Source organism: Heptranchias perlo, chromosome 4 (assembly GCF_035084215.1).
Source record: "Heptranchias perlo isolate sHepPer1 chromosome 4, sHepPer1.hap1, whole genome shotgun sequence".
Lineage (NCBI taxonomy): Eukaryota > Metazoa > Chordata > Chondrichthyes > Hexanchiformes > Hexanchidae > Heptranchias > Heptranchias perlo.
Genome location: NC_090328.1, coordinates 17,212,439 through 17,228,733, shown reverse-complemented (window position 1 = coordinate 17,228,733; position 16,295 = coordinate 17,212,439). Strand labels below are relative to the sequence as shown.

The window sequence follows — 16,295 nt, the reverse complement described above, 5'->3', positions numbered from 1 at the left end:
AAAATAACCAATATAATTTTAGTACATTAAAAACTGATTTTCCAATTTATTAATACTTATTTGCGACATAGATACATAGAGAAAGTCAGGTGACAAAGGATATCATGTCAGCTATTGAAAGACATAATATTACAGCAGCGATAGAAAAATAGAAGAAAGCAAAGACATTAAAAACAAGCTAGCTTTGAGGAATTTTCTTTTGATATGTTGAATAAAGACTTTTGCAGTATCCAGACAGTTAACACATTTTTATCAGAGATGGGTTTTTATAAAACCACATAAGTGCTTTTAAAAAAAACCACATTTGGACCAAATGCATAAATATCGTTTAGTGCTGTTAAATCCTTTGAAGAATGCAACAGAAAGCAGCAAATTTTAAATTGCTAATAAGATAAGTTTACCATTTGAAAACTTGTCTAATCTTCCATATACTTTTCCTAATTCAAATGATCTGAATTCAAATTTTTAATCACTAAATTGATATTGCTTAATTCAAATTACTGGATATTATTTTTTTTAAAACGGCTAAAAAAAAGACAATTACCAGGAGTAGGTTATAGCTGTGTTAAAGCAGAACTGTATTTCTAATTTACTATCTTTAGTAATATGCAGAAAAGCAAATTTTATGTTGTCCAGAAATGTGTTCCCATTTTTAAGTTAATAAATCTTTTGAAAAATCTTGCTTGAGGCACACTTACTGTCCTCAAACCTTATTCGCTGTCGTCACTATTTTTGGTTATGCTTTTCTGTCAACATTTATCATTACCAATGTCAGAAGTTTCCATCCAATTTTGCTGCCAACTGTGAATGTAGTTTTAGGTTTTGGCCATTAGGAGGCTCTGTGGAGCCAATTTCTGAAGTTCTTCTCCCAACTCCATGACTATCTTGTAGGTTAAAAAAAATCTTATATTCATCAACCGAACCTGGGAAATTTACTAATAAAAATACATTTGTTCAGCCGTTACCCTATCTGTACCTTTCCATTTTTATTATCACTAACACTCTCCTCTTCTCTCTTTCCTCCTCCTCCCCCCCACCCACTATAAAGTTTCCTGTAGCCTGAAGACCCCAGTAAACTGATCAAAGTGTTTGATGACACTATGGACAATGTATCAGTGTTGTCAGCGGTTTAGTTGTGCAGTGGATCCTAGATCAATGCATACCCAACCGAAATATAGAATCCCATTGTGCTATCTCCATAATACAGATCCGAGAGGACCATCTCAGCAAAATAGTTATACATTTTTACAAACACATCTAAAATTCTAATTCAAAAATTGATCCAAGCACTGGAAAATTAATAAATGAAACAATTCCATCAATGCTTGCCTCAGCAGTGCAGGTTGAGTTTCAGCAGCCTGAAATGACCTTGATGCCTGGTCCATTCTCTGCCCATTGAAAGAAATTACACTGTTTGTCCATTCCTTGTGAGCACACATAAAAAGTGCGTCCATTATTAGGCCCAAGTTTCAGCACTGTCCTCGTAATGCATCGCTTTCCATGATTGCAAAATGGAAAATGTAAATCAGCCCACTATGAAAAGCAAAACGGGGTTAATGCTCAACAGTTTGCATAAGATGGCTTATTTAAATCCTTTTTACTTGAACTTTTCAAACTACATTAGAGTTTACAAAATCAATTTGAAATAATTCAAGTACAATTACTATATATCAATCTCTATACATTTTGCTGTACAAGTTTGTGTACAGCAAAATGTACAGAGATTGATATATAGTAATTGTACTTGAATTATTTCAAATTGATTTTGTAAACTCTAATGTAGTTTGAAAAGTACAAGTTTGTGTACAAGTGTGCCAGCTGAAATTGACTTCTGCATTTATTTTACAAAAAGCAAGGGGAGTCAGGGTGGCAAGAATGTCAAATGACTCTGTCGCAGATGAAAGCCATTCCATGTGAGTATCAGCAGCACTAAAGCGTGTGCAATGATTACGATCAACAACGAACAAATAAGTAACTCCTGGTAACCAATGTGCTCGCTGACCTACATTGGCTCCCGGTCCAGCAATACCTCGATTTTAAAATTCTCATCCTTGTTTTCAAATCCCTCCATGGCCTCGCCCCTCCCTATCTCTAACCTCCTCCAGCCCTACAACCATCCAAGATCTCTGTGCCCCTCCAATTCTGGCCTCTTGCGATTTTAACCGCTCCACCATTGGCGACCGTGCCTTCAACTGCCTAGGCCCTAAGCTCTAGAATTCCCTCCCTAAACCTCTGCACCTCTCTCTCCTCCATTAAGATGGTCCTTAAAACGTACCTCCTTGACCAGGCTTTTGGTCACCTGTTCTAATATTTCCTTATGTGGCTCATGTCAAATTTTGTTTAAAAACACTCGAAGCGCCTTGGGACGTTTTGCTACGTTAAAGGAGAAACATAAACGCAGGTTGTTGTTGCTGTATTAACAAAAGATGTGGTGAATACCTTCAGAATTCACTCGTGGAACAATTTTTATTTGTTATCCCAATGTTCTTTTGCCTCTAATAAATTAACTTATGTTTGCAGGGAAACTTTTTTAATTGATCATTTTCTGTGTTAAATTTTTAATTTGGGGGTCTTTCAGAAAAAAAATGATGAATTATGTGTAACGTAGCTGATAAAAACAATTCTACTACTACAGCACAATTCTAGATGTATGAAAATATGTTGCTAACCACGCAATTAAAATTATTTATGTCTTCAGTTTATTAGTAAAAACCTTTTGATTTACAGGCCTATTATATAAATTATGTGTAGCTGAGCTGAACAAATGCAATTAAATTATAAATAGTTGAAACATTTCCACAAATTGTACTCTAATCTATTACCCGGCTACGCTCATTACCTAGTGGAAAAATAGCAATTACTGTAATTTCAAAGTCATTTTGAATAGTTAGATTCAGCAGTCAAACTACAGTGCAGCTGATGTTTAAGGTGACTAGTGTAGAAAATTTGTGGTGGGACACACGCTGTGGCAAGTTCTGAATACTGTGTTATTCACCTTCAGGTTTTTTGACAGTGTGCAGGTGCCCTCTTCAGGCTATTTAGCGTAATTGTACACGACCATTTAACACTTATCAAAACGGAATCTGCATTAATCAGAGACTGCACTAAATTCAGTTTGTAACACTTTAGTATATGGATTTTTTTTAAAGAAAAAAAGTTCTTGCATTACTCACTGCAGGACATCTACAATTATTAATATCAAGACTGTTTCTGGTCATACTTTGTCTAGAGTAATAAAACAAAACTGGTAGTGTTGAAATGGTTTTGGGTGTTTTGTAGTTAAAATGTTATTTGTCTGATTGGATTTGTTTAAATTGATAATGTAATTACAGTCATAGAGTCATACAGCACGGATAGAGGCCCTTTGGCCCATCGTGTCCGCGCCGGCCATCAGCCCTGTCTACTCTAATCCCATATTCCAGCATTTGGTCCGTAGCCTTGTATGTTATGGCATTTCAAGTGCTCATCCAAATGCTTCTTGAATGTTGTGAGGGTTCCTGCCTCCACAACCCTTTCAGGCAGTGAGTTCCAGACTCCAACCACCCTCTGGGTGAAAAAGTTCTTTCTCAAATCCCCTCTAAACCTCCCGCCTTTTACCTTGAATCTATGTCCCCTTGTTATAGAACCCTCAACGAAGGGAAAAAGCTCCTTAGTATCCATCCTATCTGTGCCCCTCATAATTTTGTACACCTCAATCATGTCCCCCCTCAGCCTCCTCTGCTCCAAGGAAAATAAACCCAATCTTCCCAGTCTCTCTTCATAGCTGAAGCGCTCCAGCCCTGGTAACATCCTGGTGAATCTCCTCTGCACCCTCTCCAAAGCGATCACATCCTTCCTGTAGTGCGGCGACCAGAACTGCACACAGTACTCCAGCTGTGGCCTAACCAGTGTTTTATACAGCTCCATCATAACCTCCTTGCTCTTATATTCTATGCCTCGGCTAATAAAGGCAAGTATCCCATATGCCTTCTTTACCACCTTATCTACCTGTTCCGCCGCCTTCAGGGATCTGTGAACTTGCACACCAAGATCCCTCTGACCCTCTGTCTTGCCTAGGGTCCTCCCATTCATTGTGTATTCCCTTGCCTTGTTAGTCCCTCCAAAGTGCATCACCTCGCACTTTTCCGGGTTAAATTCCATTTGCCACTGTTCCGCCCATCTGACCAACCCATCTATATGTAACCACAATTTTCTGCATTCTTGATTATCCATAAGAATTTTCACAGAAAATGGATGGCCAGCATGATTTAAGACTGGAAGCATTTTTTCACATCTCTTTCGTTCTCACCATTGAAAGTTCCCCATACACTCATCCCCAATTCCAGCTGCCAAATCTGCCACAAAACGAAGAACGTCAGCCTTAAAATGGCCAACCACCAAACCCACAACTACAGAGGGGAGTGCAAAGGCAGTACATGTTCATCTTCAGCCATCTTGTTAGCAGCCTCTGCAGTGCTGATCTTAGTGGAGCTGTTGACTTTAAAATCAATACAGGGCCTACTTGTTTAAACGAGGTCCTGCCCCTCTAAGCAGAGCGCACATTGAATGCAGCACCAGCTCAAACACGAGGGCTTGTGCTAGTCACTGTGGGGAGCATTTTGGCTGTCATTTTTCAGTCAGTGGCAGGTCGAGTGACTGGAATCACAAGCAGATAGGGTGCAGGGGGATCTTTGAGCCAGCAGACAGTGGAAGATAGGAGATGCAGAAGTGGATAGAGTCAGCACATTTAAACTTTACAGCAGCAATCAGCAGTATATTTTGTTAACGCTCAATCATCCAGTAGAAGTGTCACTTTCACGATGTCAGATAATTTAGGCTCCAGAGTAGAACAATATACTCACTTGAAAGAAGTCACACTGAGTTTCTTGAGGTAGGGAGCACACATAGAACTGTCTCCCCTTGTTGTCACCTTCTTTCTTGACCACTCTCAGCGTGCAGGGTCGACTGTGCTTTTTGCAACAAGGGATTTCAGGATTTACAGCAGCAGTACCATCATTCATATTAACAGAGTCCCTGTGAACACAAAATTTTTTTTATTAATTCAACCACATACTTTTAGCAAAACAAAGCAATAAAACTGCCTTTTATGCAATTTCAGGGCTCAATGCTTGCTGGACAACCAGACAGCAGGACTAAAGGGTGAGAAATATCACCATTTTGCAGCAAGAAAATCACTAGACTGCGAATAATTCTAAAAAGTTTGTCATTCGAATTTACTAAGGGGTGAAGGGAAAGAAAGCAAATGCATCTTCTGGTTTACAAACCCTTGTCGTTAAAAATATTCCTGTCGTCATTTCTTTCCAATGTCTTCCCATCTGTTAAAACTAGTTCAATTTAACAGCAGGAACAGATCTGACCTCTCAGCGTCCTTCATATCTCTTTTAGAAGTCATATTGCCTTTAGATTGGATGTAAAAATATTCATTGAAATAACAAAATTGCAGTGCTTATAGTACCTTCGATAAAATTTAGCAAAATCACATTCAAGTCCAATCACTTAACTCAACCGATGTCCACATACATTCAGAGATCAAGAGGTAGCAATAAGCTGGAACTCAGTCGGACTTTTACATAGTAACATTTAAGTTTCAGGCAGGAGAAGGTCCATCTAGTCCAACTATCCACAGTATTCCCCTGGTTAGGGTCTAATAACCCTGAATCCAATTTGTCGATAAGACCCAGACTAATTCCTTTTTGAAACCTATTAAGGTTTCTTATTCCATCACCCATGCCAATAATCTGTTCCACATACTTACCATCCTTTTAGTAAAAAAGTACCTTCTGTATTTCCTATTTTCTTTTGTTATCCTGAATTTGTAAATATGACCCCTTGTACTTAAATTCTGTATATGGCAGAAAAAGCTTACTTGGATCTAATTTGTCCAAACCTTTCATAATTTTAAACACTTCCATCATATCTCCTTTCAGCCTTCTCTTTTCAAGAGAGAAAAAACCCAGGATAGACCATCTTTCCTCATATATCATTCCCTTAAACTCTGGGATCAGCTGCTTAGCTTTTTTCTACACTCCCTCCATTAAATGAATATCATTTTTGAAATAGGGAGACCAAAACTGCATGCAGTACTCCAGATATGGTTTGGATGTTACACCCCTTGTTATGCATCCAAACATAGTTTGCTTTTTTGAAAAAAACAGCCTGGGATTCTGACCAGTCCACTAAAACCCCAAGATCTCTCCTGCTCAGATACCTCAAGTACATAATCCATATTAACCTATCCTCTACAAAATTTCATAAGCTTTATCATCGCAAAAGTCAGAGAACATTAGTCCAGAGGAAGAATATAAAATTGCCTGCCTCCTTATGGTGTTTATTGCTGTATCTCTTCCAACTGTAGCCAGTAATGTCATGTCCCAGTACAGTCCTGCTATTGAAGGACATTTCAACAACATTCATTATTTGGCCAAAGCTATATTTAATACAAACCTGTATTAAATTGCATCTGCCATTTCTCTGGCCGCTGATTAAGTTGGTCAAGATCCTTTTCAATTTGTGCACATTGATAGCCATCATTTGCCACTGCTCCCAGTTTGCAAATAGTCTGCAAATTTGGACACAATTTCTTCCTCTAAATCATTTATAAAAATGATAAACAACAGTCTATTGGTAACTGACTGCCATCCACTTATCAGCCCAAGCACTACTACTCATAGTTGGCTACCAACCAACTATTTGCCAATCCATTTTAATACATTCCCATCTATCCCATGGGCTTGAACCTTATGTAGTAGCCTATTATGTGGGAAAGTGTCAAATGCATTCCTGAAATCCAGGTAGATAACATCCACTGTCTCTCCCCCACTGACAAGATCTATTATCTCCTCAAAGTAATCCAATAAGTTGGTCAAGCATGACTTCCTGCTTCTAAAACTATGATGACTGTCTCAGATTAGCTCAAGGTGCTCCATTATGTCCCTCTTACTACTTACCAAAGGGATCCAGAGAAAAAGTGTAGTTCTTCAACAGCTGGCTGGTTTGAGATCAGTTAACTTAGCAAAGACCAGAGGCCCAAACCTGAGAACATCCTATCACTCAACAAGAGCCAGCTTGGTTCAGTTTGAGTCAGAAGTTCATGGGTTCAAGCCACACTACAGACCGAGGCACTCCAGTGCTGCATCGTCAGAGGTGCGGTCTTTCGGATAAGGCATTAACTGAGGCCCTGCCTGTCTGTTTTGATTGCTTAGGTGGACAGAAGAGAGGCTGGGTACAAACGCAAGGAAGATATGCCAAACCTTTATAAATCACTGGTTAAGCCTCAGTTATAGTATTATGTTCAATTCTGGGCACCAGACTTTAGGGAGAGTGTCAAGGCCTTTGAGAGGGTACAGAGGAGATTTACTGGAATGGTACCAGAAATGAGGGGCTTCAGTTATGTGGAGACTAAAGAAATTGGGATTGTTCTCCTTAGAGCAGAGAAAGTTAAAGGGAGATTTAATACAGGTGTTCAAAATTATATGGGGTTTTGACATAATAAATAAGGAGAAACTCTTTCCACTGGCCGGGGGGGGAGGGTCAGTAACCAGAGGACAAAGGTTTAAGGTCATTAGAAGAAGCAGAGGGAAGATGAGATTTATTTATTTATGCCTGAAAGGGTGGTGGAAGCAGATTCAATAGTAACGGTCAAAAAGGAATTGGATGAATACTTGGAGAAAAAATTGCAGGGGAGTGAGACTATTATTAGCTCTTTCAAAGTGAACCGAATGGCCTCCAAAGACCATAAGAACATAAGAGATAGGAGCAGGAGCAGGAGCAGGCCATTCGGACCCCTCAAGCCTGCTCCACCATTCAATGAGATCATGGCTGATATGATTTTTACCTCAACTCCACTTTCCTGCCTTTTCCCCATATCCTTTGACTCCCTTGCTGATCAAAAATTTGTCTAACTCAGCCTTGAATGTATTCAATGGCTCAGCCTCCAGAGCTTTTTGGGGTAAAGAATTCCAAAGATTCACGACCCTCTGGGAGCAGAAATTCCTCCTCATTTCAGTCTTAAACGGGCGACCCCTTATTCTGAGACTATACCCCCCTAGTTTTAGATTCCCCCATGAGAGGTAACATCCACTCAGCATCTGTGCAACATTCCTGAGCTGTACGATTCTATAATTCTTGAGGTTGTGACATAAATTCAACTTTCATCATCCCCCATGTAGCCCACTTACCCACTGAGCTAATGGAGGAAGCCTATTGGAACACTTCAACTTAACAGACATCTATCTTGAAAATGAACATTGCACGAGCTTTTCTGCTAGATGGCACAATTCAAAACAATTGATCAATAGGTAGCAATAATCAACATGCTGATTAAAGCATGCAGCTGTCATGTTCCAAGTGTACTTTAAAAGGGAGTAATTATTTTATAACATACAGCTGGTACAATATTCAATAATTCTACCAACATATGAACCAGTAAACCTGCAATTAAACAGCTTTAAAATTACTATTTATAAAACACAAAAGCCATTAAAATCTGGTGTGCAAGTCACACCATTGGGCATATTTTATCTCCTGCATATGTAAGGGAGAAATAACCTGGTCTGTATGCCAGGTTCTGTAGCATTTAAATTGTTAAGATCTACCCAGATGTCAACTAAGCAGTTCACTAATTGAGGACTCCGCTCCGATTCATTTTCTACAAGATCATGTTGTAAAGGGATAGATGTAATACACTCATCTAATGTATCCATCATAATATTTGATCAGCTGTGTTAATAGGCAGCCTTTAGAAAATTTTAAATAATGCCCAGAGGTGTGAAAGGCACACCACTCCTATCAAATAGTTAGCTTACTTAACTGACATCCCATAGTAACTTTCAGCCAACTGAAGTTTAATTTTAAATAGATAGGTCTATGGGCATACCTGAAAACAGAAACTGTAGTCCTCATGTTGGAGTCAAAAGACAAACAATGGTCCTTTTTCATTCTTTTGGGAGGCTGATGAAATGAACTTTGGTTGGTACAACTAAATGATACTGAATTACTGGCCGTTTGATTTGCATAATTATTATAGGAACTATTCGTCCAGAGGTTTGAGTTCATTCCATTTGCAGAACAATTCTTAACCAAAGACAATGCTTGGTGTGAAGGATTTCCATCAGATAATGGCACGTTCCTTTTCATTTCGCTGTCTGCTGAGAAAGTGGGTCTGGGTCTCTCTCGAGAGCTTCTTAGTGATGTGAGAACCAGTGTTGTTGTGCCAAATGCTGCCTTCCGATTCAGCTTCCATTCCACTAGGGGCTTACCAAAACTATTGCACGGGTATTTTGTGAGATCAGTATCAAAGTCAGACGCCCGAAGAGGAGCTTCCTCTTTAAAAAAAAATGCAGAACACAGTTAACATTACTGAACATGATTAATCTTCAATACCATTCAAGTGAGATTTTTTTATGCTCCCTTTTGCAATTTAGATTTTTATTTTCTTATAAGGTGGCGAGGGAGATTTTATAACGGCATTAATTTAGCTGTCGTGAGCAAGATGTTCACTAGTGTTAAACTCTCAGCTGCTCAACAAAATGGAAGTAAAAGGACTCATTTGCAATTTTGACAATGTTTTTTCTTGAACAGTTTACAATTTTCATTTAAATGCTTGCACCATACACTTTTTATAACTGTCATAGTATCTACAATACATCTATTTATGGGGGTGGGGGGTCTAGGTTCCAGGGATGGGGGAAATTGTCATTAGTATGTAAACAGTCATTAATATTTCACTCGTTATATAAATAGCACAGCATGAAAATTATAATTGACTCTTTTTAACGTTGTGGCCAATTTCATGCGAAGTTTCACATTACATTTTGTTTCCAACAGCAATACATCTCTCAAAAGATACTGACTATGCCACAGGGATTTAAGAAACTTGAGACATTAAATCGTTAATGTACAAAAGTTAAATCAACTTGATAATAATGACAAATTGTTTTAGTCCACTTGCTGAAGACCTTACTTACTGACAGGTCTCTGCGTCAAACAGACATCACATGACTTGGCTGACGGTGTATTTATTAATGTGCAAAGTGAACATGACCATTCTTCCTCCTCTTTTTTGGCAATGGTGTCAGTAGAATAATCTCCAGAACCATTTGCCCAGCCTGTTAGGCTATTCCGTTTAGAGAAGTTACTGTTAAAAACAGATTTGAAAGTATTAGAAAAATATCTTCATTGTTATTAAAATAGATCTTTTCTCAATAAAAATGTGACATTCCACCTACGATGTTGAGAAAGAGAAAGTCACTTCAGAATTATTGGAATTAAATTTTTCTACAATTATAATGCCCTAAATGTATGTTTTATTTACAGGCATAATGCATTTAAAGGGTATATGAAGATATATGTAAACCTCTTATAATGAAAGTTACTATACGTGAACCTTGGCAAACACCAATACAGTTTAAAAGAGAACATCTATACACGTACTGTTCAAAGCAGAATACGTAACTACCTGAAATCAATGCTTTGAAGGTAGTAGTTCTTCATACAAGGAGTGATCGATACATGGAATGCTCTTCCAGGTAAAGAAGTGGAGGCAATAACTCAAATTATTTAAGAAACAGATGCTGCAATGGAGGGTAAGAGGAGACTCAAGGTTCTTTCTGGGTGATGAACTAAAATGGAATAAATGAACTTCCTCATCTGTATTTATCTTGTGATGTGAACTTGCAACTCTCTCTTGCATCTCATTGTGGGATGCGGGCAATTAAGAGAGAGATATGGACCAGCTACATAAATGTCGTGTCTACTAGAACAAGTCAGAGGCTGGTTATTTTGTGGCGAGTAGCTCACCTCCTGATTTCCCAAAGTCTCTGCACTACTACAAGGTACAAGTCAGGAGTGTGATGTAACACTCTCCACTTACCTGGACGGGTGCACCTGTAATAACACTCAAGAAACCAGATACCATCCAGGACAAAGCTGTCCGCTTGATTGGCACCTTATGCATTAGCCTAAACATTCACCCCCTCCACCACGAACAGACCATAGATGCGGTGTGTGCTGCAGAAACCTTCATCCATGCCTTTGTTACCTCTAGACTTGACTATTCCAATACTCTCCTAGCCGGCCTCTCATTTTCCACCCTCCATAAACTTGAGCTCATCCAAAACTCTGCTGCCGTATCCTAACTCACACTAAGTCGTGTTCACCCATCATCCCTGTGCTCACTGACCTAATTGGCTCCCAGTCCGGGAAGGCCTCGATTTTAAAATTCGCATTCTTGCTTTCAAATCCCTCCATGGCTTCGCCCCTCCCTATCTCTGAAATCTCCTCCAGCCCTACAACCCTCCGAGATCTCTGCGCTCCTCCAATTATGGCCTCTTGCTCCACCATTGATGTCCATGCTTTCAGCTCCCTAGGACCTAAGCTCTGGAATTCCCTCCATAAATCTCTCCCCTGCTCTACCTCTCTCCTCCTTTATGACACTGCTTAAAACCTACCTCTTTGACCAAGCTTTTGGTCACCTGTCCCAATATCTCCTAAATGGCTCAGTGTCAAATTTTATTGGATAACGCTCCTGTGAAGCGCCTTGGGACGTTTTACTACGTTAAAGGCGCTATATAAATGCAAGTTGTTGTTAATGCACAGTAGCAACTTGCCAAGGCTTCTTCAGCAGCACCTCCCAAACCCGCGACCTCTACCACCTAGAAGGACAAGAGCAGCAGGCGCATGGGAACAACACCATCTGCACGTTCCCCTCCAAGTCACACACCATCCCGACTTGGAAATATATCGCCGTTCCTTCATCGTCGCTGGGTCAAAATCCTGGAACTCCCTTCCCAACAGCACTGTGGGAGAACCGTCACCACACGGACTGCAGCGGTTCAAGAAGGCAGCTCACCACCACCTTCTCGAGGGCAATTAGGGATGGGCAATAAATGCCGGCCTTGCCAGCGACGCCCACATCCCGTGAACGAATAAAAAAAAAACCTACGGCCTCCACCACCTAGAAGGACAAAGATTGCAGGTGCATGGGGACACCATCACCACCAAGTTCCCCTTTAAGTCTCACACCATCCTGACTTGGACATATATCACCATTCCTTCATCGTCATTGGGTCGAAATCTTGAAACTCCCTAGCTAACAGCATGGCGGGAGCACCTTCACCACACGGACTGCAATGATTCAAAATGACCCACCACCACCTTCTCAAGGGTAACTAGGGATGGGTAGTAACTGCCAGCCGTGCTAGTGACACCACATATCGAGAATGGGACAAATGTATAAGCAGTGGCTAGGGTAACTTGTTCACCCCATTGGCTCAGGGAATAGTTTAGAGCTTAGCAGTACCTGATTAGTAAGAAGAAAATAACTACGTTGGAGGGACAGGAAAAGGAAAAGAAAAGCAATTGATGAAGACTAAGAAAAAACGATCTTGTCAGACTTCAAGATACTGACTCATGTGACATCACCCTCATCACACTTAAAAAGTACTTGGATGTGCACTTGAAGTGCCATAACCTAGAAGGCTATGGACCAAGTGCTTGAAAGTGGGATTAGGCTGCGTAACTCTTTTTCGACTGGCACAGGCATGATGGGCTGAATGGCCTCCTTCTGTGCAGTACATTTTTAATGTTTCTATGACATTTGGATTTTACGATCATGAATTGACATTTGCAATATTTACAAAATATGATCACAAGAAGCCAAGAAAAATATTGAATAAAGGTGATGAGATACTGAGGTAAGAGAGGCAAGGGCTGACAACAAACAATCTTGCACGATAGAGAGAGAATAGGGGTGACCAGAAATAGCCAAAGAAAAAAACAAGTAGGATCAAAGTGACAAATTAGCAGGGAACTAGAAATATGGATGGAGACTATGATTTGGAAGCCAACACAAAAATTAAAGTTAATTAAAGATGGGAGGGTAACTATAAGTTGAAGGAATGCTCTATGGTTTTTAATTCAAAATCAAGTTGTAATTAAATTCAAGTCATCCAAGTTCCCAAATTGTCATGTGGTTCTGATCTAAAACTGATTAAAGTACAATTTCAAAATGATACAAAGGTCCACATTGCCTGGCCTCACACTCACTCAGCTTTCCAAATATGTCTGGTAAACATTGTATTTTAACATATTCCATATATGTGCAGTACCTAATATTAACCTGGCAGGGATCTTCCTTCTGACAGCATGAGCAGAAATAAGTCATTCGGTTATTCTCACCAAGGCGGCAGACAGTGATTTTACCATTGCACTGTCCACATGAGGAACGCTTGTATACTTTGTAATGCTTATACAAGGCTGACCCCATCTTACGACACTAAAAAGTTGGAAGGAAAAGAAAGAATCAAATCATGACAGAGTATAGCTTAGACTGATAGAAACCAAATCTACTTGCAGTGTTTAGAATAAGAGCTCAAGATTGTTAGTTACCCGTAGATCTCCAGTGGTGTTGCCCACTGGCAGTCCACGATCTGAAGTGTTGATTTTGATATTTTCCCATGTGTTATAGTTCGCACTTTTTTCTCAACACTTGTTTCTTGTGTAAACATTCATATAGCACCTTTAACATAAAAAAACTTCACAAATGTGGAAAATAACGAGATCGAGAAATGGAGTTAGAAGAATTAGGTATGGTAACAAGGAAGATTTATGTAAAGAGGTAGGTTTAAAAGGAGGCTTTTGAAAGAGAGAGGTAACAAGGCAGAGGGACTTAAGTAGAATATTCCATATGTCAACGTCAACTGAATCAAAAGGTTGTGGGTTCAAGCCCCACTCCAGATTCTTAAGTAATGTGGGCTGACTCCAGTGCAGTACTGAGGGAGTGCTGCACTTTGAGGTGCCATCTTTCAGATGGAACATTAAAGCAAGGTCCCGTCCAGCCTCTCGTGTGTACGTAAAAGATCCCTTGGCATGATCTGAAGAAAGGCTGGGGAGTTCTATGTATTTTAGTTAACACTTATCGCTCAATCAACATCACAAACAGATTATCTGGTTATTTATCTCATTGCTTTTTGTGGAACCTTGCTGTGTGTAAATTGACTGCCACATTTCTCTACTTTACAACAGTGCAAATGTACTTCATTGACTGAAGAACTCTGGGATGTCGTGAAGTCCTGAGTGTGGGCAGAAACTGCTGAAGGCTCTGCAGCCAAAGTGAAGTGAAGAGAAAGGAATTATGCAAAGGAGGCCACATACAGGAACATAAGACTGAACGAGATTGAGGAGGTAGTCCATGGAGAGATTTGTAGATGAGGACAATGATTTTGATTTTGAAATTGATCTGCAAGTGGATAGGGAAAGACCAAACCTGTATTTATACAATGCCTTAAACATCCTCAGGACGTCCTAAAGCTCTTCAATGTTTAATGTAGGCAAATGTGGCAGCCAATTTCCACAGCAAGGTCCCAGAAACAGCAGCGAGTTGGTTGAGGAATAAATGTTGACCAGGACACTGGGAGAACTCCCCTGCTCTTGTAAGTCCACCTGAGCAGACAGATATTAACGTATCATCCAAAAGACAGCAATTTCAATGGTGTAGCACTCCCTCAGTCACATACTGAAGTGTAAGTCTGGATTACATGCCCAAATCGCTGGAGTGGGGCTTGAACCCATGGCTGTCTGACTCAGAGCTGAGCGCTACCACTGATTTAGAACTGCCACCACATGAAGGTTGGCAAGCATAGCAGTAATAAAGAAAGAAAAAGAACTTGCACTTATATAGGACCTTTCATGACCTCAGGAGGTCCCAAAGCGCTTTACAACCAATTAAGTATTTTTGAATGGTAGTCCTTGATGTAATGAAGGAAACGTGGCAGTCAATTTTGTGCACAGCAAGGTCCCACAAACTGCAATGTGATAATGACCAAATAATCTGGTTTTTAGTGATGTTAGTTGAGGGATAAATATCGGAAAACTCCCCTGCTCTTTTTCAAAATAGTCTCATGGGATACTTTACATCCACCTGAGAGGTGGATGGGGTCTTGGTTTAACATCTCACCCGAAAGATGCTAGTGCAGCACTCAGTCAGTACTGCACTGGAATGTCAAGTCCCTGGAGTGGGACTTAAACCCACAACCTTCTGACTCAAAGGCTAGAGTGCTATCATTCAGCCACGGCTGACACCTCAACAGGAAATAATAGGGGAATGTGTCTTAATGCATGATAAAATGTAGGTGGCAGAGTGTTTGTACGTGTTGCAATTTGTAAAAGGGTAGAACTTGGAAAGCTAGCAAGGAGGGCACCGAAATAATAGAGTCTGGAGGCAACGACGACTTGGATTGTTCTTCAGGGGCAGTGAGAGTAAAGTTGGGGCTGAAGCAATAAGTATGTAGACTTGGCAGTGACAAGATACGTTGTTTGAAGCTCAGAGTCAAGCAGGCTCAATCTGAGGGAGCTGCAAGTGAGAGGGAGGGAACCAGGTGCTAAGGTATGGAGTTTTAGGTAGGATATGATGGCTTTGATTTTGCTGATGTTGAGTTGAAAATTCTTGGTTCATCCAGGACTCGATATCAGCTAAGCAGTCAGACAGCATGGTGGTAGTCGAGATCTTGAGTGGCAGCAAACAGCTAAAGCTGGACATAGCCAGCATGCAAATGAAAGCTGACTTTATGCCTATGAATGATGTCACCAAAGGGCAACACATAGACCAGGCAAAGAAGGCGACCAAACCTGCGGTGGAACAAAAAGCCATTATAGGAGATGTGTTGACTGCAATGTGGCAGGTAAGAGTGGAACCACATTAGGGCAGTGAAAGAAGAGAGAATTGAAGTTGTATAGTGCCTCTCATGTCCTCAGGATATTCTAAAATGCTTTTGTTTTTGGAACTGCAGCCATTGTTTATACACAAGGTCTCACAAATAGGAACAGAGATAAATGACCAGTTAATCTGGTTTGGTGGTATTGGCTTAGGGATGAATATTGGACAGGAGAACATTTTTTTATTCGTTCAAGGGATGTGGGCGTCACTGGCGAGGCCAGCATTTATTGCCCATCCCTAATTGCCCTTGAGAAGGTGGTGTGAGCCGCCTTCTTGAACCGCTGCAGTCCGTGTGATGAAGGTTCTCCCACAGTGCTGTTAGGAAGGGAGTTCCAGGATTTTGACCCAGCGACGATGAAGGAACGGCGATATATTTCCAAGTCGGGATGGTGTGTGACTTGGAGGGGAACGTGCAGGTGGTGTTGTTCCCATGTACCTGCTGCTCTTGTCCTTCTAGGTGGTAGAGGTCGCGGGTTTGGGAGGCGCTGTCGAAGAAGCCTTGGCGAGTTGCTGCAGTGCATCCTGTGGATGGTACACACTGCAGCCACAGTGCGCCGGTGGTGCAGGGAGTGAATGTTTAGGG

General features: G+C 40.5%; 1 protein-coding gene across 1 annotated transcript in view; it reads right to left on the bottom strand.

Annotated features, from left to right (window-relative positions):
- Positions 1-236: 236 nt before the first annotated feature.
- The window catches only part of neil3 (nei-like DNA glycosylase 3), a 41,240-nt gene continuing 25,181 nt past the window's right edge, over positions 237-16,295 (bottom strand). Inside the window, exons 6-10 of the mRNA XM_067982527.1 lie at positions 13,107-13,273; positions 9,966-10,135; positions 8,876-9,323; positions 4,842-5,013; positions 237-1,533 (exon numbers count right to left, since the gene is read on the bottom strand). Coding sequence (XP_067838628.1) covers positions 1,351-1,533; positions 4,842-5,013; positions 8,876-9,323; positions 9,966-10,135; positions 13,107-13,273 — 1,140 coding nt within the window. The 3' untranslated portion in view covers positions 237-1,350. The remainder of the gene's footprint in view (positions 1,534-4,841; positions 5,014-8,875; positions 9,324-9,965; positions 10,136-13,106; positions 13,274-16,295) is intronic.